This window comes from Pangasianodon hypophthalmus, chromosome 13, assembly GCF_027358585.1.
Source record: "Pangasianodon hypophthalmus isolate fPanHyp1 chromosome 13, fPanHyp1.pri, whole genome shotgun sequence".
NCBI classification, from domain to species: domain Eukaryota; kingdom Metazoa; phylum Chordata; class Actinopteri; order Siluriformes; family Pangasiidae; genus Pangasianodon; species Pangasianodon hypophthalmus.
This window is the reverse complement of record NC_069722.1, coordinates 1776857-1804798: the sequence shown is the minus strand read 5'-3', so window position 1 is coordinate 1804798 and position 27942 is coordinate 1776857. Positions and strand designations below refer to the sequence as shown.

The 27942-nt window shown below is 39.6% G+C and overlaps 1 protein-coding gene across 3 annotated transcripts; it reads right to left on the bottom strand.

The window, feature by feature from the left end:
• Positions 1–26944, bottom strand: med25 (mediator complex subunit 25). Of its 3 annotated transcripts, none has more exons than XM_034310286.2 (20): positions 26732–26944; positions 24934–25075; positions 24390–24435; positions 24185–24309; positions 23989–24087; positions 23372–23492; positions 23109–23265; positions 22868–23001; positions 22625–22709; positions 20628–20911; positions 19102–19203; positions 15426–15511; positions 13640–13697; positions 11984–12091; positions 10309–10482; positions 8994–9101; positions 8652–8723; positions 5068–5235; positions 3222–3336; positions 1–415 (listed from the first exon to the last, which is right to left on the bottom strand). In XM_034310286.2, exons 2-20 carry the CDS (start codon positions 25068–25070, stop codon positions 309–311), a joined length of 2286 nt encoding a protein of 761 aa, XP_034166177.1. In that variant the 5' UTR covers positions 25071–25075; positions 26732–26944; the 3' UTR covers positions 1–308. The 3 variants fall into 3 exon arrangements, with proteins under 3 accessions (XP_034166177.1, XP_034166176.1, XP_034166178.1); XM_034310285.2 differs by having other exon boundaries at positions 3222–3339; positions 26732–26943; XM_034310287.2 differs by lacking the exon at positions 8652–8723 and having other exon boundaries at positions 3222–3339.
• Between the last annotated feature and the right edge of the window lie 998 nt (positions 26945–27942).

Sequence of the window (27942 nt, the reverse complement as noted above, 5' to 3'; positions counted from 1 at the left end):
TTGCCGGACAAACGAATCAGCTTTATTTCATTTTCATCTAAAACAACGCAGACGAACTTAAGAAAAAAGTAAAACCTTTGCAAAAGTAAAAGCGTAAAAAATACAAGAATAATCGATTTAAATCAAAGGAGCATTACATTTACAGGACAAAGTCCAGTAAATAAAGCATGTGTGTATATATTTATATATCATTACATTAATATTACTATACACACACACACACACACACACACACACACAGGAATAACTCAATACTGAACCTCCTGCACTTCTTCCGTCTAAAGCTAAAGGAAAAGGAGTCGAAGTCGTCAGATCAGGTCCATAAGAATCTCGTCCTCCATCACGCTCGACACCTGAGGCATCCCGGGGTTCTGAGCGACGGCGCCTCTCGGACCTGCGCTCATCATCATCTGACCTGGAGGGAGGGAGAGAAAAAAAAAAACGTGAGACGAGAAGCCTACTACGGAGCTACTACTATCTCTACACCTTTACATACATTAAAAATGCTAGTGACTATGAATATGCACGATTATTCATCATGATTATTCATGAATATGCAAATTAGAAATCCATGCTAATACCCTAATATCGCTAACAAAGCTAGCAGATGAGCTAGAGTTAGTAACAACTAGACATGAGGTGGCGTTTTTTTTTTTTTTTTTTTTTAAACAGCAGCCAAACTTCAAAAATACAATGTTACCATCACAACCATGATTTCGTCCAACCCAAAGACGCAAACTTGTCTTCTCCGATCTGCGTAGCCATGGTAACGTTAAAGCAGACAGATGCTGTCTAACTCCACTCCTAACTTGTTTGCTAAACATTCTCGATGCAGCGTATGCAGCAACTTACATCCACCAATTACAATCCACACCACCAGAGGGCGCTAAGCACAGCTGTAGCTACAGCTAGCTAATGTTACGGCTAGTGAGATGAAAAGCAGATCTATAGACACAATGCTAACAGCTAGCTAGGAGAATGCATTTCACTGATGGAATGCAACAAAAATGTGTCTTAGGTGGTTAGGGACGTTTCAGCTCCCATTTGGGGCATTTCAGCTATAAGGAATCTCATTTGGGGCATTTCAGCTACCAGGAATGTCATTTGGGGCATTTCAGCTACCAGGAATGTTGGTAGGGACATTTCAGCTATCAGGAATGTCATTTGGGGCATTTCAGCTACCAGGAATGTCATTTGGGGCATTTCAGCTACCAGGAATGTTGGTAGGGACATTTCAGCTATCAGGAATGTCATTTGGGGCATTTCAGCTACCAGGAATGTCATTTGGGGCATTTCAGCTATCAGGAATGTCATTTGGGGCATTTCAGCTACCAGGAATGTCATTTGGGGCATTTCAGCTATCAGGAATGTCATTTGGGGCATTTCAGCTACCAGGAATGTCACTTGGGGCATTTCAGCTATCAGGAATGTCGGTAGGGGCATTTCAGCTATCAGGAATGTCATTTGGGGCATTTCAGCTACCAGGAATGTCATTTGGGGCATTTCAGCTATCAGGAATGTCACTTGGGGCATTTCAGCTATCAGGAATGTCATTTGGGGCATTTCAGCTACCAGGAATGTCATTTGGGGCATTTCAGCTATCAGGAATGTCATTTGGGGCATTTCAGCTACCAGGAATGTCATTTGGGGCATTTCAGCTATCAGGAATGTCATTTGGGGCATTTCAGCTACCAGGAATGTCATTTGGGGCATTTCAGCTATCAGGAATGTCATTTGGGGCATTTCAGCTATCAGGAATGTCATTTGGGGCATTTCAGCTACCAGGAATGTCATTTGGGGCATTTCAGCTACCAGGAATGTCATTTGGGGCATTTCAGCTATCAGGAATGTCACTTGGGGCATTTCAGCTATCAGGAATGTCACTTGGGGCATTTCAGCTATCAGGAATGTCATTTGGGGCATTTCAGCTACCAGGAATGTCATTTGGGGCATTTCAGCTACCAGGAATGTCATTTGGGGCATTTCAGCTATCAGGAATGTCATTTGGGGCATTTCAGCTATCAGGAATGTCATTTGGGGCATTTCAGCTATCAGGAATGTCATTTGGGGCATTTCAGCTATCAGGAATGTCACTTGGGGCATTTCAGCTATCAGGAATGTCATTTGGGGCATTTCAGCTATCAGGAATGTCATTTGGGGCATTTCAGCTACCAGGAATGTCATTTGGGGCATTTCAGCTACCAGGAATGTCACTTGGGGCATTTCAGCTACCAGGAATGTCACTTGGGGCATTTCAGCTATCAGGAATGTCATTTGGGGCATTTCAGCTACCAGGAATGTCACTTGGGGCATTTCAGCTATCAGGAATGTCATTTGGGGCATTTCAGCTATCAGGAATGTCACTTGGGGCATTTCAGCTACCAGGAATGTCACTTGGGGCATTTCAGCTATCAGGAATGTCACTTGGGGCATTTCAGCTACCAGGAATGTCACTTGGGGCATTTCAGCTATCAGGAATGTCACTTGGGGCATTTCAGCTATCAGGAATGTCGGTAGGGACATTTCAGCTATGGTGAATATCTTTGAGGACACTTCAGGTATTGATAATGACGTTAGGGAAATTTTAGCCTTCGTAAATGTTGTTAGGGATGTTTCAGAGATCATGAATGTCAGTAAGGACATTTCAGGAATCATAATTAACAGTAGGAACAGTTCAGCTATCATGAATTTTGTTGGGGACGTATCCCTACCCTATTTAAACAACCAGAATACACAACTTGTACTGGACAACAAGTAGATGGAACGTGGAATTTCCATTTAATATCTTCAAAAGGGTTATCAGTGACATTTCTGATGTTAGCATGCTAACAGTTTGCTGCTCCCTAACTAGCGGAGTGAGTGAAATAAGGTAGCACCAGATGTCAGGCACAGATGGTGGAGCTGGAATAATAAAACCCAGATTGAATGAATAATGTGTGATCTTTAGTAAATAAGGTATGATTCCACTGCAAGAGTTTCGGATGTTTTGCTGCTGTTGTGAAAAAGGAAACTGCAATGCATTGTGGGTAAGTTAGTGGGATTAAAGAGGACATGAGGAAGGACCTGATGAATACGGAATGACATGAGGAAAAGATGTAAATCCATCCCATCAAATGAAGAAAGCAAACGCAGCGTGTGTGCGTGCGCGTGTGTATGTGTGTGTCACACACCTGAGATGGGCTGTGTGTGTGTGTGTGTGTGTGTGTGTGTGTGTCACACACCTGAGATGGGCTGTCTCCACTGGGGCTGGATCTGAGCGCCGGCTCCTGTAGGGTGCACCATCGACTGGTTGAGACCCTGCAGAGGGAGCATGCCCTGCATATGAGACACGCCGCTCTGCTGAGAGAGAAAACAGGAAGTGGAAACATCGCCAACGATCGAAACACGACGCTAAACGGTACGATTTCTAAACAAAGGAGAGGTCCGTGTTTCACTGTAGGAAAAACAAATGGACGAAAAGTACTGAAGTGTTTTCAGCAGCATCAATTGGCTCATGTATCAAATTCTATATAATAACAACGCTTAAAATTCACACTTCTATCAATCTGATATTACAAAAAAACTGAGCTGCTACTCTTTACATCACCTACACAAACTCCAGGGGTGTGAATCTCCACTATCTCCTTCCTACAGATGATTCGATACGTATTCTCGATACAATTCGATTCACTACTGATTCGGTTCAGCACCGATACGATTCAGCTCTGATCCAGGACGATCCAGTTCAGTTAAACTGTAGTAAGAGTGCACTGACGTGTCCTAGGCTCGACTCGCTCCTTTTAAAAACATTTCCTCGCTATCATTATCTTGTCTGAGAATTCTCTACGTTACTACGTTATTAAATCTTCGCTTTATTCTCCGTACAGTACGATTGGCTAAAACGCTGCCGACTCCTGCGTAGCTCTCGTGTCTGAATCTGACATGTTCTGTAACACATTTCCTCGTAAATAAAGAAAGCGATCAGTTTTCCTTCGACAGAGTGGAAGTGTGTGGTAGCGAGTAGAGGCGGCCGATACGACAAAAACATCATATCACGATATTTTCAGACAATTCTACGATCCACGATATGCATCACGATATATCGGATTATTCACAAAGTGTGAGGAAACAAATTAAAATAAATATAAAAATATAAATGAAACATTTTAATAAGTTCAACTGTACCATTATTCTGATTAATTAAATAATACTTTAGATATTATTTAATTTAACGTTTTTGTAATGTCTACAAAAAATTTATACCATACAGTCCTTTTTTTTTTTTTAAATCTATAAAAATTTTAAAATTTTGAACACCTGTAAAAAAAAGTTGTTAAAATTTAACAACTGTAAATCGTTAATATAAAATCAGCTGCTTCCAGATTGTTTAAAAAAATAATAATGGAATGATACCATGATAGCCACGATATCTCAGAAAAATGATTTGTAACATCATTTATCACAATATCGATATTATTTCTAAAGTGAGACGCTTGCTCTCTCTGAATCTCTGCTTTTCAACAGAAGTATCGGATTTTTATTTTATTTTTTTTAATCGATTCACACCTGATCTAGGCTCGTAAAGCCGTCCAGTGCATTTCAGCTTTACTTTACACCTCTAGCAAATACGCAAGAAACATTCGGACACACGAATATAAACCAGACCTCAGCTACAGATTAGCCTTCAGCACAAAACTAAGAAACAGACAAACAAATACGGTCCTGGAATAAATAAAGAAACAGACAAATAAATACGGAGCTGGAAGAAACATTGTGTACTTTTTTTTTTCTTTTTTTTTTTTAAACATTTTTATCCCTTTATACACTCTTAAACCAAAAGTTATTTTAAGGTGGAGATTTTAACACACAGCTGTATATAAACCTTTGCAGCGCCTCAAAGGAAAACGAGAAACTGTGAGTTCACAGGAACATTTCCCACTATAAAGCAGCTGCTGCTTATTTAAGCACACACACACACACACACACACACACACACACACACACAGCGCACTGTGTGATTACACTCATTATGTAACCCCGATGAGCCGTCCGTCTCACACACACACACACACACACACACACACTTACTGGCTGCTGCTGGCTCAGGAGAAGGCTACGGAGCTGCGGATTGGCTCCTGGGTTGGGGAGGCGGAGCATGGCACCAGGGGGCTGGGCTTGACCCTGAGCCACCTGATTGGGTGGAGCGCTGGTGACCGGAGGCTGCTGATTGGCCGTCACTGCTCCTCTCATCGTTAGCTGAGAAAACGGGACGTTGAAATCATTTACGTAACATAATAATTACACCAAAATAGAAGATTTATTTTAATTAATGGACAGGATTAAAAGATTTATAGCAAGAAAAAAGGAATTTTTGGAAAATTATGATTTAAAAAAAGATGGCGGTAAATTCCTTCAACTCAACCCAGAGCTTAAACTTATCATTAGAGTGAATTAAATGGAGTAATTTCAGATTACAATTATTAAACTTATACAGTTAAAGGACACAGGAATTAAAGATATATTACCGTATATCAATACTGCACCTTGAATTGCTGCTAAAAAGAAAATATTGGCACCCCACGTTAACCGCGCAACACATCTGTTCATGCGGAATTATGTTTCCTGTTTCCTGTTTCCTGTAGTCCGTAAAAAGCAACGTTCTCTACAGAGCCTGTAGGTATCTGCTGGCTAACAAGCTTCCATCCGCTGTCGCGTGTAGAGGCGGGACTCGTGGGGCTGAACGACACCTGATCTGATTTACACGCAGCAGATCAAACGCAGTGGTGGTGAAATATTACACAGCGCTCTGGTTAACACTGCCGAGTTAACGCTGCGTTTTCAGCTGTCCGTCCCAGAGAAGACTTCACTCCTCAACGCTGGACAGAAATGAGCGCAGAAGTGAGCCGGAATTAAATCTCGATATTTCAGACGTTTTGTCTCATTTACACGGTCGGGTTTGTGTAGAAAGGATCAGAAGGTTGTCGGTTTAAATCTCAGGACTGTCGTGATCACGTGTCTGGATTGTGTCTCGTCTCCGGAAGGCAGTGGACAAATCAGTAGCTCTGCTCACTCAGTTACTTGTTCTTTATTCGGAGTTGATCTGATCAGCAACCAGGCAAATAAATCCCTCTTTACTGACTTTCACAAAAAAACCCTTCCATCTGCCGTGTGTTTAAGTGTAATGCGCTTAAAGCAATGTGATGCACCTTGATGGAAAGGAAAGAAAGGAAAGTTTAGGAAAGAAATGAAAAAAAATAAAAGGAAAGAAAGGAAAGAAAAGAAAGGAATGGAAAGGAAAGAATAAAAAAAAAAACAAAAGGAAAGAAAAGAAAGAAATGGAAAGAATTTAAAAAAAACAAAAGGAAAGGAAAGAAAAGAAAGGAAAGAATGGAACGAAATGAAAGGAAAGAAAGGAAAGGAAAAAAGAAAGGAAAGAAATGGAAAAAAACCCAGAAAGGAAAGAAATGAAAGGAAAGAAAGTTAAGAAAAGAATAAAAAAAAACAAAAGGAAAGAAAGGAAGGGAAAAATTAACAAAAACAAAAGGAAAGAAAAAAGAGAAAGAAAGGAAAGAAATGAAAAAAAAATGAAAGGAATGGAAAGAAATGAAAGGAAAGGAAAGACAGTAAAGGAAAGAAACGAAAGGAAAAAAGAAATGAAAGAGAGGATTGAAAAGAAAAATACAAAAGGAATGGAAAGGAATGGAAAGGAAAGGAAATGAAAGGAAAGAACAGAAAAGAAAGGAAAGAAATGAAAAAACAAAAGGAAAGAAAGGAAAGAAAAGAAAGGAATGGAAAGAAAAAAAAATTAAAAAAAACAAAAGGAATGGAAAAGAGAAAAGAAAGGAAAGAAAGTTTAGGAAAAAATTAACAAAAACAAAAGGAAAGGAAAGAAAAAAAGTAAAGAATGGAAAGAAATGAAAGGAAAGACAGTAAAGGAAAGAAAAGAAATGAAAGAGAGGATAGAAAAGATAAATACAAAAGGAATGGAAAGGAAAGGAAAGGAAAGAAACGTGCGTGTTTAAACGTAACATGCTTCAGGTAACGTGACGCAGCTCGATGCTCGATCCCAGCACTGGCGACGGAAGGAATTTTCGGAAGTGGAAATAATTAAACGTGTGGAGAGAAAATAAAGACGCGAGCCAAAGTACCTCTGATGCTATGACACAACGTGGCACTTAAACATGTGCCGAGGTCGCAAACACAACGTGCCACATAAAAGTCAGTACTAACGCACGTCACTAGTTGACTAGCTCTGCGCACGTCACTGCGTTACCATAACTACCATCTTCATGGGCTTCTGGGGCAAAACTTCAGACTCGACGGCGTTAAGGTGCGCTTGCTAATAAATCCTCACAATAAATCATCAGTTTTAAAACGCAGGATTAAAACGCCGATAAATTCCTATGAACGTTGTCTAGCTGATCGTTGTCATGGATACTGTGTCGGGAGGTGTTCATGTGTTTCCAGAGAAGCAAGAGTTTGAGTGAAGCGTGAGTTCAGGAGCGAAGAGATTGCGTGCAGAAATCACAGGAACGTCATGCTATAAAAATCTGACATGCTTCAGCAAAACAGAGATGATAAATATATTTATAGCACAGCGATGCTGAATTCTGGATTCTGATTGGTCAGAAGGTGCTGATTTAAAAAAATCTGTCATGTGGTGAAGTTTTCTGTAAGGATGTGTTTATGTGACGCTTCTGTAAGGAGTCTCCAGTGTCAGAGGTGAAGCTGTAACTTCACGGTTTCCGACGTCATCAGGACAGAGGAGTTTACGCTTCTCTGCGGTTTCGCGGTAACATGACGAGCTGCGTTTTTTTTTTGTCTTATTAAATTCAAGAGAGAGAATAAAGAGAGGCTGGTGAGGGAACGACTGTTTATAGCTGCTATAACGTGAGTTTTATTTAAATAAAGTTTAGAAAGATAGCTAGCTAATGTCACTTGTGGCTAGTTTTTAAACGTTCCTATGTTAGCGTAGAAATTTTGCGTAGGAATTAGCGTAGGAATTTTGTCTGATCATAGCGTCCTACGTTAGCGAGCTAATAACCTGGAGAGATAAGGAAACTAGATAATAAAAGATTTGCAGATGAATTTAAAATATATATACTTTTAATTTAATTATGTAATTAATAAATGAATCAAACATACATTTAAATGAAATGACCGGTACGGGAAATATTTTTTCATGCATATTTTTCATGCAGTGATCGTAATTTGATGCAATTAATTTTTATTATCGACAATATTTTTGGATTTTTAATAAATAAAGATAAATAAGGAACTAGATCAATGAATCAATGCATTAATTGAAAGCTTGATCAATTAAATACAAAATAAATTAAGTGTATAATTGATAAATATTTATAAATGGAAAATAAAAAGTTTAAATGAAATGCATTGGATAATTGTGTTTATTATAATTATTAACAAGAATTAATTTTCTATTATTAACAATAACGTCATTTTTTTTTAGAAGGTATTAGTTGTTGGAAATGATATTAATGCGAGTGATAGGATACGTTAATGTATGAAATTATATGTACTGTATAAGGTGCAGAGTGTGTGTGACTGTGTGTGAGTGTGAGAGAGCGTGTGTGTGTGTGTGTGTGTGTGTGTGTGTCTGAGAGAGAGAGAGAGAGAGAGAGAGAGAGAGAGAGAGTGTGTGTGTCTCTCACCATGTTATTCTGTCTCTGCTGCTCGTCCATCATTGTGACCTGACTAACGGGAGCCATGCCCACCACCACAGGCTGGGTGGAGAGACAGAGAGAGGGAGAGAGGGAGAGAGGGAGCGAGGGAGAGAGGGAGCGAGGGAGGAAGATGAGGAACAGACAGAGCAAGAAGGATAGAAAGAAAAAGACACAGAAAGAGAAACACGTGAGCGGAGAGACGGAGTGTTAGAACATCATGCGGCTTCAGTGTGACACAGAAGACAGGAATGACATGGGGGCGGAGTTTGAGAGAGACAAAAACGATAAAGCCCTGCCCACAGAACAGAAATCTGGCTGCTGATTGGTTACCTGAGGCTGCACGTTGCCGTGAGTGACGGGGATTTGTCCGGGCGGCCGGTTGAGGAAGTTCTGATTGGGAGGAACCTGAGTGGACTGCATCTGACCCGCGTTACCCATCTGAGCAGAAACAGACGGAGAGATATTACACACACACACACACACACACACACACACGAGACGCTACAGACTTCCGTACGTGTGTGTGTGTGTGTATTGCTTACTCTATAATACATTGTTTATATTAAAATACCGCATCATAACAGCAGTATTAAATATTAAAAAAAATATAACAGCAATATCACTTTATACAACGTAAACTAAACATTCTGTGTGCATTCTGCTTTATTTTATTAATATTTTAATATAACAGGTTTTTCTTGTATTACAACATTTTTTTTTTAATGCGTTATATATTTGTATTTTTTTTTTTTTTTTGCATAAATTTTAAAAGTAAATTTTAAAAAGTCTTGTACCGGCTTTATTTTTTTCAAGATATTTATTTATTTATTTACTTATTTATTTATAAGTATATATTTTATAGAGTCACAACAGTTATTAAAAATAAAAAAAAAATTAATTTATAAAATGTAAACATTCTGTGCACATTCCATTTTATTTTATTAATTTAAAAAATTTTTTATTTTTTTATTTATTTATTTTTTTGCATAAGAGTAAATTTTGAAAAGTCCTGTACCTGCTTTTTTTTTTTTTTTTTTTTTTGGAAGAAACAAAAATCATTTGCATGATCATATTCTATAGCAGCCTTATTTCAAATAAAAATATTTATTTATTATTATTATTGATTATTTATTGATTGATTGCATAAATATATACTTTATAAAGTCGCTACAGCAGCATATAAAATGAAAAAAAAAATCATAACAGCAGAATTTTAAACTATAAAATATACACTATATATTCCAATCTATATCATATTTCATTGTAATGTTTTCACATATTTTATTTTATTAGTATTTATTTTTATTTTAAACTAAAATTTTTATTGTTTGAAATATTGCTTAAAATATAACTATATACATTATTGTCTTAATTTAGTCACGATGTTTGCAAATACAAAAAAAATAAATAAATATCACGACTGCAGGGTTTCAAACTATAAAATGTATTTCATAATTAATTTAAATATTTTATTTTATATTTCAACAAAATTTTAAACATTTTTGACTTTCGTTTTGGCATCAGAGAACAGCATTTTGTGCCTAATACTTTTTGTAGGTTCCTAAGGGATCCCAATGTGTGTATGTGTGTATATACATGTGTGTGTGTGTGTGTGTGTGTGTGTGTGTGTGTGTGTGTGTGTCACCGTGCGGTGCTGCTGCACTTGTTTGTGGTTGGTGATGACTTGGCGGATGCCGTTAACGAAGCCGCTCTGGTCGTTAGGAATCAAACCCATGAAGATCCTCTTCTTAGACGAGTAGAGCAGCATGAGGACGCGCACTTCACACGGAGCGCTGTGGGGGAAATGGACACAGCCCGCCTACACACACACACACACACACACACACACACACACACACACACACACACAGTACCTATTACAGATGGGGTTTTAAAGTGAATGTGAGAGAGAGTGAGACAGAAGCCGAGTGTTTAATAACATTTCATTCCTCTGGAACTCGGTGTGACGACTGAACCCTCTATAACAGAGACCTCAGTGTCCACACGGTGAACTGAAGAGCATCACACACACACACACACACAGCCTCATCACCACACCCTCTAGTGGACAGCTCTGAGACTTCCAGGCTCTTGAGTGGGGAATTTTCCTTCCGAACCATACGTCTATGTCACGTATTTCTGAGTGGAATGTCACACTTCCTCAGGATTAATACCTTTACTTTTATCCGTCAGGATCTCTGAGACTGCAGCCAGAGCTGACTCACTGATTTCTGTTCAGTGTGTGTGTGTGTGTGTGGGAGAAGGGAAGGAAGTAGAACAGGTGTGTTTGTTTTTTCTTTAAACCCTCATCTGAGTGCACTGTGAAGCAGTGAAAAGTCAGAGGCTTTAGTGGGAGATTTTGAATAAAATCGCGTTCAGTTGATTCAGAAAAAACAAGCTAACAAGCTAAGAAAGATCGGATTTAATTTCACATCGTCTTGAAGCGGACAGATTTAAAAACCTGCAAGAAGCCACACCTCCTTCACTGTGACTGACAAGCACAGAGGCCACGCCTCCTTCTCTGTGACTGACAAGCACAGAGGCCACGCCTCCTTCTCTGTGACTGACAAGCACAGAGGACACGCCTCCTTCTCTGTGACTGACAAGCACAGTGGCCACGCCTCCTTCAGTGTGAGAAGCACTGAGGCCACACCTCCTTGACTGAGACTGACAGAAACACCTTGCTTACTAGAAATGACAGGGACAAAGGCCACGCCTCCTTCAGTGTAATAAACACACAGGCCACACCTCCTTAACTAGGAATGACAGGCATAGAGGCCACGCCTCCTTCTCTGAGATTGACAGAAATCGTAGCCACACCTTGTTTACTAGGGATGACAAGTGCAGAGGCCACACCTCCTTCTCTGTGAGAAGCACTGAGGCCACGCCTCCTTCTCTGAGGTTGACATAAACAGTGGCCATGCCTTGTTTACTAGGAATGACAGGTACAAAGGCCACGCCTCCTTCAGTGTAGTAAACACACAGGCCACACCTCCTTAACTAGGAATGACTCCTTCACTGGGAGTGACAAGCGTAGAAGCCACGCCTCTTTTACTGACTGCAAGGCCACACCTTGATTGTTTTGAATCACCGAGGAAAAGTACAGAGGCCACGCCTCCTTTCCCGAATACTGGCAGAAACCGAGGCCACGCCCTCTGAATTAGGATCAACAGGCATGGACATACATGCAGAGAGAACTTCCAATCTCTAAAACGTTAATGAATTGTAATCTTTAATCTAAAATGGTGTGGTTATTATTAATTTAAAAAAATAATAAAGTACATAAAGTAAAAGGTGCAGAAACAGTGTGTTATACTCACAAAGCCGCTGGTCATGATGCGGTACAGACCCTTCAGAGACTCCACATCCTTATTCGTGAAGAGAAACTGGACCATGCGAGAGTTCCTGAACAGAGGACCCAGAGTCGTCTACACACACACACACACACACACACACACACGATAAGATAACAGTGTTTTCCCACAGGACACACTCCTCAAGTCCCTCTGTCCACTTCTAATCAGGTGATACACAAAAAGTGGGCGGAGCTTCTCTAGAGGGGTTTGGAGGTGGAGACTAGTGATGGGCACAGTTAGTAAAATACTCCGAATTCATTTTATTTTGAATCAATAAAATAAAAAGGAGTTCCGTTTATGTTAAAACATGGATCTTTCACGTGAACGGACAGTGGAGAGCGACCATGACGAAGACAAAGGGTGCCAATATTTTTATCTTTCGCTGAAGAAGCAAGAATCTTTGTATTTTTGTCAACTTAAAAACAAGTTGCTCCTTTTCTGCGCTGTGTGTCGAGCATGTGGTCTTTGGAGTGAGCGTATATAGTGAATAAGGAGGAGTCTTTTGGGATTCTAATATCAAGATGGCTCACTCATGAATGTTTGTGAATCAAATCAACAAGAAGGAGTATAAAAATGCTAATTTTATGATAAAATTATAACACAAATTGTACCACAAGTCCTAAACTCTAGCCAGAGACATTGCGAGGACGATTCTATAATCACTGTGTTTGACCAATCAGTGATCAGCACTGCTTCTAGCTCCGCCCACAGGCCCTGTTTGGTTGTCTTAGTATCTGCGAGAACCGCCTTGAACACAAGTTGGAATTACTCCGTAATGCTTAATGCAATAAGATCTGCTATATTTTATTATTAATAATGATATTAATATTAGTAACGAGTGTGTTAATGCACACAGGATGTACAGAGAATAAAACAGTGTCGTTCTCCTTTAAAGGATCTACGAGGAACCGGACACGATTACACGAGAGGAAACAACGGCTGGAGATCAGAGATCTCTAATGTGGATGGAGAGATAATTAAAGGAATATTTCACACTTGTTTTAACCTCCGAAGTGTGCAATTAGAGCAGGAATTTGGCCGCAGGAACCTCCTGGTTAGTCCATCTTTCCTGAAAAAACGCCTCAGCGAGCCAAATCCGGCGAAAACAACGAGGGCATCATTAGGCGGCGTTCCGTCCCGACTTCATGCACAAGAAATGTTTTAACTTAGTGGATAAGCTGCTGCGTCAATTTTTCTTTTACTAGAAAAAAGTCACGTGATCCATCAGAACAGACGGGAAACCGGAATGAGAGAAAATACCACGACGTCCGTGTTCTCTCACGCGATCACTTCACGCTTCACTTCTGTAATATCGTCCTGAGAATCATACGGTCTCCCGGATCACGTGAAGTGTCACGTCGTGCTTAGCGTGCACTTGAGAAGCTAGGCACGTCTCGCGCTCCTGCAGCTTATTATCTGGATAATACGGTAGCTCATAACCGGGACAGTCCCGTCTGTTCAAAAGCCACCTGCTACAAACTCGATTACTTTCAGCAGAACCCCCTGAACAGCACGTCTGAGTCTCTGTGCGTGTCCTCGCCCGCCTGCGTTTTATTCCCTCTCCTGTAGCAGAGAGACAGAAATGGTTTTTTTGGATTGTTTTTTTTCCCTCCCACTCACCAGGAGCTGCTGAGGGATGAGCTGCATGATCAGCTTCTGAGGCCAGTGCTCCGTGTTCCTGCAAACACAACATCATCACTTCTACAAGTGAAACGTGAACGCCACAGAAATGAAACACGTGTGAACTGTAACGTGTGTCATCATGATGACATCACAGCTGACGCTTTAAACAGGCGCGAGGTGGACGGGATATCGCGACTGGCTGGCGCACTATTTAATAATAATGATTAATAACGCCTACTTTTTTTCTTTATTCGCATCACACTATTTTAGATTTATTAAATTAACACAACGAAAAAATTACTAACAGACTTCTCTGTGCTCCCGGTTTGAGCGCCGCTGACTTAAATTATTTCTTATTTCAATTATTTCTTATTTTAATCATTCGTTTTTAAAATTTTGTAAAAAAAATATATTTTAATTCAGTTCAAAAAATTCTAAGGGTTTCTGTTTTTTTTACATAGTGGAGATAAAAATAATTTTTTAAAATAATTTTTTATTTACAAAAAATATTTATGATTTTGTGTAAATTATTGTCTCCACATGTTAATAAAAAAAAATTACCAATTTTAAAAAAGTCTCCATTTTCTTGTGTTTCAGTCGGAATAAAACAGAAAATAATAATAATATAATAATACAGTATAATAACTATATAATAATATAAAGTACTTGATTTAAGTGTCTCCAAATGTTAAGTAAAAAAAATAATCATCATATTTTAATTTAAATGTAAATCATTTAGGAATGGAACATTTGTTTTTGGAAAAAGTTGTAAATAATACACTGTATAATAAAACATACATAATGAGACAATTTGTGTCCCTGTATGTTAATTAAAAATATATCAAATTTAAAATAAATAAACACACTGAATAAATGAAAAGCTTATTTCAAACAAACAAACAAACAAACAAATAAACAAATAAATAAAGTGTAGCATTTTGGAATTAAACTCTTGATATAATGCATGTAAGTGAATCATTTGTGTCACTAGGTGTTCAGTCAATAATTACAAAATAAATAAATAAATAAACAATACTATTAATAATAATAAAATGATAAATACAACTCATTTGTTTTTGTGTATAATAATAAACCATATATTATAATAATACAACGTACATTAGTGTATGATGTTTATGGAGCCCCTAAAGAGATGTTTGCTTAAAAAAAATGTAAAAAATTAAACATATATATATAAATACCAAAAAAAAAAAAAAAAAAAAGCACAAAAAAAAACCAAACAAACAAAGAACGTGAGCACGCAATAATCACCTAAAAAATTATACCATGATCGTTTCTTTCAGGAAAAACAGAATCTTTTGAAAAATGGACGAAACACAAACTACTGAAACACAACTTCATTTTTAATTTTTTCATTTTTAGATTTAGTGATTATTTTTTAAATGAACATGTGAGGACATACAGCTCATATACTTACATCCATTATGTTATTCTTTAATTCTTTAATTTATTTCTATGGCTCTCTATGGTTTATATCTCACTACATGATTTAAAAAAAATAATAAATCACCAAATTAAAGTATAACAATGTATATAAGTGTATGAGCTGCATGTCCTCACATGTTCATTTAAAAACGAATCGCTAAATATAAAAAGAAAAAGGAAAGTTGTGTTGTGTTTTGGTAAAGTAAACTCTTTACTTGTTTGTGTTTCGTCCATGATAATATATATAAAACGTACTTGATAACATGGTGTGTAAGTGTGTACACCGTGTATATAGGAGGATGAGCAAGGCATGATGGGAGCTGAGCTCAGTACTCACAGGTTCTCTCCCTGGTTGACTTGCACTTGGCAGGGCAGCGAGCGAGTCAGTTTGGTGTTGGAATCCATGGAGGAGGCTTTGGGCTTCTGTTCAAACACACACACACACACACACACACACACACACACACACACACACACACGTCTCAGTGACACAGATTGATGGTGAAGCTCGGGGCGAGATGGACGCGACATCTCGCATCGATACAACGCAACCTGCTGGACAACACACTCTCCTCTCCTCCCTCGTCGATAATGAATTAATGGCGGATCGATGACCAATCAGGAGAAGCCTAATGGTCTCGGCGTGGACTTTCACACACACATCAGGAGGAGCGGATTCCCGGGAACGCGTTCTCCCAGCGCATCATCTCCGCTATCTAAGCAACAGCACATTAAATTATTGACGAGCGGCCTGATAAAGAGCGCCGATAAAGCTCTCCGGGGCTGTTTACAGTGCTGCGCGCTTCCCAGAGGTGCATCGTGGGTAATAAAATCAGCTGTGAGAAATTTCCCTTTACCCACACAACACACACACACACACAAAACACACACACACACCACTAATGAAATGTCCTAATCAGTGAGAGTCAGTGTGTGGTACACGCTGCTGTCAATCAATCCCGCGATTCCGCTCGATTAATCAATTTTATTGACGGGTGATGTAAACACGGCCGCGGAGCTTTATTAGCGAGCGCGCGTACTCGAGTCACAGGTAAATGTCCTTAAGCGCTCTACATCATCATCTTCAGCAGAAGAAATAATTATTAAAAATAAGAAGAAAAAAAAGGCTAAGAATAACCTGGTTTTGTTTAATAATAATAATTTAATAATTTATTAATAATAAAGCCACCATTAAAGTATCTGTTAAAGCAACAACCCATACTGAAGACCAAATAAATAAATAAATAAATAAATAAAGCTAACTATTTATTTTTTGACGTTTTTTTTTCTTTTTAGTTTAATTTGGGTCTTCAAAAGGTTCTTGTGTAATGCATGAAAAGCTTCTTTTTTATCGAGCAGTGACAATTATTATATATACAAAGTTGTTCATTGAGGCTAAAATAAAACTATAAATTAATAATAATCTATATTAATATAAAAATGATCATTTTTTTTACAAAAAAAAAATAAAAATTCACATATTAAAAATGCCAGGATCTATGAATATTCATGAATATGCAAATTAGGAGGAGGAAATGGGGCCTGAATGCACAAGTGAAGCTGAAGTTGAAGTAGAAGTTGAAGTTGAAGTAAGGCAGTAGCTAGAACTGTCACAGAAAGTCACGTTGTGAATCCGCTCTTTCCGTAACAACGCACTAAAACACGGACAGTGAAGAACTAAATCATAAAGAATAAAGAATATTGTATTACAATAGTGTTCTCATCGTAATGTTATCACCTCAGGACATCGGGTTTTCACACGTTTTTGTTGATACGTGTTGAAGTTAATATATAATTGTGTGAATATTTGGTTTAATATTTGCATTTTCTTGTCGTTGACTAATAATCGATGCCATTTCAGTCCGAGTAAAACTGACTAAAATTAACAAATACGACAAAATATTGACTAAATTTAAAGGATATTTTTATCAGAATACAAAAACTGACTGAAAACAGAGCCGATGTTTAACGTTTAATGTTTTAATTTATTTAAACTTAATTTAAACTCTGCAGCATTTTTAAGAAATGAAAATGAACTAGAACTGGCCTGAGAGCCTCGCTTCAATCTTTTCATTTTATAATTTTACGCACTTTAGTTCAGATATATATAAATAAATGTGCTTTTTTAACAGCCAGGTTTGTACTCTGCAGTAAACAATAAACACTATAACACTGTAACATCGGCTTGTATTTATTCCTTGCGCCCTCTTGTGGACTGTTGATTTAAAACCCTGGTGTTTTTTGATATTCCAGTTCCAGTGTCTGAATATTATTAAGAAATAAAAGTTCATTGCTCTTAGAAAGGATGTATTTACATTATTATGCTGTTATCATTATATCAGTGGCATTAAATGGTCTTTGTTGATCGCAATTATTTCTGGGACAATACATCATCCAACAAAAGTAGCTATCGTGACAGGCCTAGGCGGATTCTATATCCAATAACCTAGCTTTTAATTAACAGAAGCCAAGCCATGTTGGAAAATTTCAATGTTGCCATGACAACCCTGATTTTGCTCATCATTAGTTTTAGCTAAGTGGCCTAGCTAGCTAGCTTAGAACGCAGTTTTCGTTTATCATGTAGTTGTCGCTGTTCAAAGCTTGGATATGATTGGTTCAAATATGTGGAGTCTAATTTGTGACATCATAACCTGAGCTCAGACGTAGCTCCGCCCCTGAAATAGTAGACAGAAAGTCGTGTTTTAAATAAATAAAAACAAAAACAGCCAACCAAAGGTCTATAAGGAGTTTAACATTAAAACATCACGACTTCAGATGGACTTGAGCTGATTTTTAACGTTTAATGTTTTAATTTATTTAAACTTAATTTAAACTCTGCAGCATTTTTGAGAAACGACTAAAGTGAATTTTTAAAAGTAAAAGTATTTACTGCACTCGTTAAAATTACACTTATACATGTTGTTATACGGAGCCCTTAAGGGACACGGTGACGGACAAAAATATGAAATGGGAGGAAAATTCATTTTATTAAATTTATATTTCAGTGCTTTTGCGTTCGCTTGGAAAACCTTTGCGTTCCTCCGAGAAACTTTGAGTTCTCTCGCAATTTTTTTGCGTTCTCTCGCGAGCTGAAATGTCTTTGCGAGTGAACGCAAATCGGGGGAGTTTTTCAAAAGCACTGAAATATAAATTTTCCTGCCGTCTCATTTTTTTTTCCATCACTATGTCCCCTTAGGAGCTCCGTATTTTTAATACCAAACAGGAAAATGAAAACAAACAGCAAACTTTACTTCCAAAACTAAGGCTTCTGGTTAAAAGAAAAAAATTTAGATGATCAGTGTTGCACTATATGTAGAGAGTTAATGTAAAAAAAAATTATAAATTAAAAAAAACTACAAAAACACTATTTTCATGATGAGGATTAAACACAAGAAAGCATCCAAATGTAAATGTTGGACAACTGAATAATTTCTGTCATGATTAGGAAAGTGAGACGTTACGTTTGCTGTCCTGTAACGTCGGCCATTTTGAGTCATTTCATAATGAAGCCATTAAAAAAAATCTTTTAATCAATATGGAAAATTAAACTGCATACTATGTGGATTAAATGATTTCTCTAACTCACAGCACTTTAGGCTTAGTGTCATTTATTATTATTTGAATACAGATAAATATTACAGTAAAACATTCTATTATTTCATTATTATTTCCATCACACCATGAAGCCCTGGTTTCAGAGATTAAAGTATTGGCACCCCGGCTTCATTCACGGCCGTGTCGCATCAATCTAAAGAAAATGAGTGTGTGAAATTTCGAGCTGTGTTTTCCTAACTGATCGATTGGGCGATTGTATATAAGGAGTGATGGATTAGTCGAGTGTGACGTTCCCGCGCTGTTCATTACCGACGTGTTCACACGGCCAGCGAGATGTTGTAGGCGAGTCGTTACCTGATCTCCATCCCATCGATTTGAGCCACTAGATGTTTGAGTGTGGCACTTCAGAGACTCATCAAAGCTAAATGCTGTAAACACACACACACACATTTCCTCACCTCCTGCCACTCCAGAACTCCACTCCAGGCCACCACTTTATTAGGAACGCCTTGCTGACCAGCGATAGGATTGGCTCCGGGCTGCGCTGCAGAAACTCCGGGCTGAAACACGGATATCGGAGAGGAAAAGATCAACAGAGTGATGAGTGTTTTACGGAAACGTATTCATTTTTTTCCCTCTTATATCACTATATGACTCTTAATCTAAAATTCCTAAAATTCTCAGCAAAATTCCACACGAATTAAATATTCCAGGCTCCATCTATCACTGATAAAAATAAAAAAAAAATAAATAAATAAAATAAAAAACTAATTTACTTTAATAAGTTTACTGAGACACTTTACTTCTTATTATTTTAATGATTGTAATATTATTCTACACACTATTATTTATTAATATTATATATTTTATATATTTTTTTGTTTTTATTTTGTTATTCGACTATTACTTGTTTTATTTTTATTATTTAATTATTACTTTATTATTTACTCTGTGTTTATTTCATTCTGTTTAATACTTCACACTGTAAAGTGTTAAACATTTAAAGATTATTATTATTATTATTATTATTATTGTTTACTTCCGATATTTTAAAGCAGCTTTCTAAATTATCTGCAAAAGAAAACATCAATCTGTGTTTCAATCCAATTCACTTGATGTGAACTGAGTTGAGTGCAAAAGTTTGCGCACCCTTACTTTAAACCGATGAAACAAGACATCTGATGTGAACTTTTACAGATTTATGTTTCCGAATGCGCTAGAACAGTGGAATATCATTTCAGGTTTGCTCTTTATTTCAGATTTATGCAAATCTCTTCAGGTTTCAAGGACTTTGATTGATTTAAATCATTAGACTCTCTTAATGAGGTACATTCGAAACAATTAATTAGAGCACGTCAACGAGGGACATCTGAGCATGTAAAATAAACAAATAAATAAATAAAATATCCTGTCCATCATTTAACCAAGACAGAATTGTTTTATGTATATAGATATATAAGTATTTTAAATATGTAAAATAATCTGTCTCCTTCTCTTTTACGCAAACACTCCAGACTTCACTGCATGTGGTGTTTCTGTTGTTTTCTTTTTCGGGTTCAAAGATAAAAAAAAAATGGAAACAACATCAGCAACAGTTACTTAGCGCTTAATTTTCCGGAGCTTTCCAGGTCTACGATCCAGGTGTAAAGTTATCTATCGTCTCTTCAGGACATCGGTATACAGGACGTGATGTGTGTGTGCGTTTTTATGTGTGTGTGAGTGTGTGTGTGTATACATTGCGCTCTCTTGTGAGTAATTGTTCTGGAAGAAAAACTACAAATGTGTCTTGTCAGGGAAACGAATGTGTTCACACTCGTGATCCCAGGAGAACTTCCGCGCCCTGGCGGACGTCCCGGCTCGGTGTTCTTCCAAATAAATAAATAAATAAATAAATAAATACACAACTCACTGACTTACACTCGCTCTGGCCCTAGGCCCCTGACCGCCCCTTTATTAACTACACCAGCAGTGTATATTGCCTTACCATGCCAGGCTGAGAGGACGGCGGCGCCTGCGGATTGGCCGGAGGCGGCTGCTGTAGAGACTGAGGCGGCTGCTGATTGGCCGCTGGCTGCCCGGGAGGCAGAACCTGTGACTGTGGCTGCTGTGGGACCGGAGGAGGGGCTGGTTGCTGTGGTAACAAGGGTGTGGGCACTGTGGTGACCGTCGATAGGCTGGGCTGGCTGGCTGGGGGTATTTTGACTCCGCCCACTGTGGAAAGGGTTGGCTGGGTACTGAAAGGTGGGCCGCTGTTCATCATTGCTGTGACTGAAAAAAAAATTAACAATTAACGCTGCGTGAAGGATTTGATGTGATTATCATTGATCTTTTTTTAATTGAACAAAGTTCTCTGGTCTGATAGGAACAAAAGTAAACTCTGTGGTCTAAGAATAAAGCGCTAAATTTGGCGGAAACCCAACACTGCTCATAACCCTGAGAACACTGAAGCATGGTGGTGGGAGCATCGTGCTGTGTGGCCTTCAGCAGGGACTGGGGGAACTGGACAGGCTTGAGGGCAAGATGGATATTCCAGTCTGAAAGTATTGTATTAATTGATCAAGAACGTCACAAAACATTTTATTCAGCTCTGTTTATGTTTCTCTGGTTTAAAACAGTGGTCAGGAAAATCACATAAGCACATGTTTATGCATGTACGCTACTATACTCGTTCATTTTAATAAAAGTGAAGTGCATTAGCTAGCTTGGATCAAACAGAGTTGTGGTAGAGAAGAGCGGGTTTTGTTTCACTTCGGAAAAGCGCTTCTGTACAGCTGTACAGGGCCTGAATTTCATTTTTTAAACTGGGGGAATTTCCCCCCTTATATGGGTCACATGGGGGGGATTTAAAGATTATAGGGGGGAGAATAAATTTTGACACATTGGGCTAAATTAATAATCTTCATTTATTTATGTTTACAGATTTTAATGTATGGTGGTTTTCAAAACAGCTTAATAACACAATTTGTGATGCTCTCCTCCTCCAAACTGACATGAAGAACTGGATTAAAACTATATATTAATGCCTTTCAGAATCAGGGAATTTCATATATTCCAGTTTCACTTCAATTTCTTTGTTTTTGTTTTTTTTTTTTTTTTAAAAAAAACCTTTATACAAAATACACCATGCTCTCCTTCAAACAAGCTTCGTTGCGGCGGTGTTGAGTCGGCAGGCGCGCTCTATCCGCTCACACGCTATAAAGAGCAAAACAGCATTTAATGTCTGAATTTCAGGATTAAAATAATATCATTTGGAAGCCGATACTATCTTCACAAGCAGCTCATTATGACTCAGGATATTCGAGCGCGTCACACGGCCTTGTGTGAATAAGACGAGTGTGACGCAGGCCACGGAGAGCGCGCCGGCGCGCTACAGCGCTCAGCGACAGTCAGAGACGGCCGGCTGTTTGCAGCGCTGTTTGTGGAATTAAACTCTAAAATAAAGACACACTGTTTGAACACGTGATTTCTTTTTTTGCGTCTGTTGATGTATTTCATAATTTGATCTGAAATGAGGCAAATACATTTGTGCGGGAATTTCTCGCATTATAAAAGTGAAACTTGCGGGAATGGTTTAAATTATGCGCAATCCCCGCAATCCCGCGCCGAGATTCAAGCTCTGCTGTAAGTAAAACATGGGTGCGAATCCCTCACTGTTGATGACCGATAGCGGCTGATCGTCGATAGCTGTTACTTTCACTCAACTAGCGTTGTCTGTAGATGTTTTTCTTCTCGCCCTGCTAGCATTGCCTGCTAGGGATTAACTCCTTGTGATGACTTTTATGTTTAACGTGTTTTATCAGGCTACTTTTATTATAGAAAGATGCCGTATACGTCCTTTTCGTGTCGTCTGCATTACAGTATTACCTCGGTATCGGAAGTAAAAGTTTTCATGCCGAATGATCAAAAATACACACTGAAATACATACGAAGGAGAAAAGGAGAGAACAGAGCGACGTAAACAGACGGTGAACGTGAACTCACAGCGAGTCTGGTTCTTCTGATTGCTGGCGGCTTCCACGGCCATCGCTGCTGCAGCTGCTGCCGCGTTCAGAGACTGAGAAGAAGGCTGAAAAACCAAAGACGAGAGAAAGACACAGAAAGAAAACAGAGAGAAAGAGAGAGAGAGAGAGAGAGAGAGAGAATGAATACACGTCTTCATCGCAAATCCAGACTTCAACAGCTCAGTCTATGAGCTGTGTTTATGTTTGGAGAGCTCACAGTTACCGGGTAGGTGTGAGTGGTGCTGATTGGAGGAGGAGGCTGGGAGGCGGAGCAGATGGGAGGCTGATTGACGGGAAGGGGCTGCTGGGGCAGAACGGGTTTGAGAGGGACGTTTCCAGAACCGCATCCAGAAGTGACTGCACACACAGACATGTTAAAAACGTTAAAACACAGTGCTCCATATTTGGTCAGAGCGACACACACACACACACACACAGGGAATATTTGTGACGCGCTGTGTTACCCGGGAGCGCGATGCCGCGGATCAGCACCATGTGAAACGGGTCCTGGCTGTAGTCCGGGTGCGACGGCTCGGGTGCTCCTATAGGCGAGGCTCGGTCGTACAGAGCTCGGAGAGCCGGAAGCTTCCGCGGGGCGACCACGGAGAAATGGATTCCTCTCTGCAGCGCAAACAGAAGGTTCTGAGTTCAAATCTCAGGACTGTCACAGAGCCACGTTACGCCTATCAGCTCGATATCTTTAAACTGCCTTCCTGCAGTGACTCACGTCTCGGATGATCTGCACCAGGCTGTCTGTGGTGCAGCCCGTGTAACTGACGCTCTCGACGGCGGGCAGCAGGTACGGAGGTGAGTTACACAGCAGCACACACACCTTGTGGGTCTGACCGCTGGAAAACAAGAGAGACAGAGAGCAGCGGGAGGATTAATCAGTACGTCTACGAAACAAAAGAAACACTACTCCTCCTGCCGCCTCCTTTAATGGGACTGAAACACAGAGGCCACGCCTCCTTTAATGTAACTGATAAAGAGGCCACGCCTCCTTTAATGGACTAAGACAAAGAGGCCACGCCTCCTTCACTAATGATGATCTGAGAGCACACCTCCTTCACCTAAACTGATGAGCACAAGCCACGCCCCCTTCTCTGAGACTCATAGTTACAGATTCAAGGAGGTCAAACTGTTTTTTTTTTTTTTGAAAAATTCAAAAGTACTGATGGGTAAAGAGGTCACGCCCCCTTCACTGACACTCATAGTTACAGAGGCCACGCCCCCTTCACTGTGACAGTCACAGAGGCCACGCCTCTGATAATGGGATTTGCCTTCAGTGTGTTTCCCTGAATGTACTTAAATTAAATCAGTAAAATATACAAATAAAATACTCACATTTGCTCCCTCATTTTCTTAAAGTCGTCGAACAGCTGCAGCGCGACAGACAGACCCTCGGCGATGAGGCTGCAGCTCTCGGCTCCTCCTCCCATAAACCTGACAACACAGAATGAGGAACGTTCGTACATGATGTTCTGATGTTTAGGTTTCCTGAAAGCATCGTATCTAGCATTAGATCAGATGAAGGACCTACTGAATGCTGTCGATCCACGACACAAACTCGAAGGCGGAGCTTGTAGGAGCGTGACACTGGACGTAGGACTCGGGAGCGCAGTCCACCGTGTTGAAGACGACCAGCCCATACTGCGTCCCTCCATACTGTCAAAGAGAACGGTTCTCAGTATGCGCTACTCATACACAATCACTCAGAGTAACAGAAATCACGTGCGCCCACTCACGTCTCCTCCGAAGTCCGTTTCGGCCGGCGGACCTCCGTTAAAGTACCTGCAGTCACGCAATCAGGAGGTTAATAATAAACATGTAAACTTTTAAAAGTGTATGATTTGTACTCGTTTATACCACAGCGCTGTTGAATTCTGGATTCTGATTGGTCAGAAGGTGCTGATGAATTAAACGGTACCGCAGCTGAATCTAATATGTTATTGTTTCTATAGTAACGCAAAGACTTGTGAAATGTTTACAGTTGCTGTGATGTGAGTGAGAAAAAGACGTTCCGCAGGATGAAATGTAACAATAAACGGTTAAAAAGTGTGTCAAGAATAAATAAGAACCTTGTAATTGTTGGAAAATCGCTGTGGTATAAGAGGAATAAAACACTCGGAGATGTGCTGTTCTAGGAAAGTAATCAACTTTTGGGGTGGTAAAGGTAAGTGTGCTGTTTGAGTTATTATCAAACCACCCCATCGTTGATTAATTTCCCTTAACAGCACGCTACGAAGTGCTTTATTCTTTACTTAAACAACCCTCGTTCGCTGGACTTACTCGATCGCCGGTAAGATGTAGTTCTTGCGCAGGGATTCGAAGTACGGGCCGAGATTGGCCGTGCCCTCGATGACGAACACGACGTCAGAGACCTGCGAGGCGCCGGGTTTGGGCGCCGAGTCCATGAGGGTCACCATGAGCGCTGGGAAGAAGAGTTCAATTCAATTCAAAGTTTTATTTCATAGAAATTGTCACAATGCGGCTTTCAGAGACCCAGATGTAATTTTAGATCCCTGACGAACACGTCAGAGGCGACGTGAGGCAGAAATCTGACACGAATCATCTCGTGGGCGTGGCCTGTCCAACATTCAATCAGCAGGAAGTAAAGTCGTGAGCGGGGAACTGAAGAAACGTCGGACCGCACGCCGCCGTAGGATTGTTCCGAGGAATCAATCGAGACAATGGCTGCGTCTGAAATCGCGTACTGCGCTCGATTCAGTACCTGCTGCTCGGCTGTTCACACAGTACATACTGATCAGTACACGTGTGTAGTACGAATACAATCCGGACCTACTACATCCGCCATGTTGGCATTGTCATGTGACCTACAACGTAATAATAACAACCGTCATAATGCGAGCAGCTGCACCTCAACTGTTTTTTTCTTCTTTAAACCTTCAACAACGTTTAATACCTTCAGCACTTACACTTAAAAAGAGTCGACGCTCTGCATTCCGCCAGTTTTGACTCTGACAGATCTTCTGCTCCAGCCCCAGTGCCTTATGGGATATCGCAGCGTCCATGGCTGTCGATCATCTAGGTATTTCTCACCTACTGGTTTATGAACACTGAGAGTTCGGACACACTTCTCCTTTGGCCTACTGCTTTTCGCCCGGGGTAGTAGGGATATTCGGACGCAGCCAGTCGCTTGGATTTGTCGCTTGACATCACACCTAATTTGCCCAGAAGTGCAGTTTAAACGCTGATAAACGTAGTCGCTGAAATTGTGGCGCGTTCACACAAAACGAACAGCTGTGGCTTTTTGTCGCTTGTTGGTGTGAGTGTAGAGTAAAGATCCTGGGACAGTGTTTATGATTACAGCAGCAGCTCGCAGGTAAACACCACTACCCCTTTACTCCAAGGCTGATAGAGCTGACAGGTGAAGGAAGCTGATCACCTCCAGTGCAGCACCTGCTCACTGATGTGGTTTCTGACATCCTGCATGGGCTTTAAAGCACATCTGCACACCTGCACATCTGCACAGGGCTAAACTGGTAGCTAGAAACTTCCATTACCTGTTAGCTACATTAGCCTTGTAGATACAATGCAAAAAGTAAAGACTTTAAACACCAGACATGGCTTAACTGATCGACTAACACTGCATTTGGAGCACAGTTTGTTTATAACTGAACTGTTTCTTTAATAAAGTCAAATAATGATAGTGATATACTTAATACTTGTAAATGCTATAATGAGTAGGTTAGCCACAAATGCTAACACCTAACTACCATTAATTCACCATCATTTGGTGTAGTAAGCATTAAAGTCAGCATATATTAATTAACCAAACTCGCATTTAATCGCATAATCAACTCAGAAGCTGTTTAAGTCACTATTATGAAGATTTCCTAGCCATGACTACATGCAAACCAATTCAATATGGCTAAATCGCAAATGGCTCCACTTTAAACACAAAGTGCACTACGTAGGGTCTGAAAGCCGCTCACTACATACCCGGATGTAGTGCGCCTACGTAGGGAGCAACGCGCCAATCGGGACACAGCCTCCAAGCTAGCTTTTTTTTTTTTAGCTAAACACAACACGGAGGCTAGTAGCCAAGATTTATCCAGCAACTTACCTGGTTAGAATAATAATAATGACACCAAACAAGAAACTAATTAGCATTAAACAAATCCCAGCACTCAGAACCGAGTCATCTAGCACCACTTTGAGTAATTCCAGTTTTTAGACATTTTGAAAATATCCGATGATAAAGAACCGTAATGGCAACAAAACGTTGAGATTTGTGACTCGGTTATCGACACTGCGGACTGGAGCGTTGGGGAAAAAGGCGAGCAGGACGACGAGTCAATAACCGAGCACTCTACTTTCCTATTTACTGTAAAAAAAATTTATAATATCATATAATTTAACAACTAATCAATCACTGTAAACATGTCACAATAGCTGTAATATTAAAAAATTTTAATAAAACATGGGCTAATTATAAAAGTATTATATATTACTGATATTATTTGATATTATTTACTAATCTAGGGTGCCATCTACATATAAAACACAATATAATATGTTATTGTAGGGTATAGATATAGTAAACTGTTCTAAGGACAATATTATGGAGCTAAGAGCAAATAACTGACAAAATATTTGACTAATTTTTTTTTTTTCCAGATTTCTGTACATTATTTGGAGCAATCCTGTAGGCTTTCCTGAGAGCAGTTCACTCAGTCACCACCAGAGGGCAGAAGATTCACATTTAAAAAAAAAACAAAATCATCAATTTTACACAACCATAGAGGCTTTGAAATTGAGCATGACATGAATATCAAGGTGGTGGAACAGGCAGAGTTGCCACCCTTAACGCTCCAGGGTTTCTTCCAGGTTCGATCCTGAGCTCAGGTTACTGTCTGGGTGGAGATTCGCATGTTCTCCTCGGGTTCATGTGGGTTTGCTCAGGGTTCCCCGGTTCCCAAAACATGCAGGTAGACAAATTGTATGCAAAATCTCTCCTAGGTGTGAAAGAGACTGTAAATGTGAGTGTGTGTGTGTGTGTGTGTAGTGCTCTGCAATGGTCTGCCATCATATCTGGGGTGAACTCTCCACCTTGCACCTGTGCTCCTGGGATTAGTTCCAGATCCACCACAATGGTGACCAGGATCAGTTAGTTACTGAAGATGAATGAATGAATGAATGAATATGAATGTGACTCTCTAGAGTAACAGCTCATTCACAGGGACTTGTATGACAGACATACCAGCAAAAATGACTAATTATGACTGAATAATAACTTATTTACAGTATGGCCTAGAAAAACTATGGTCCAGCCAT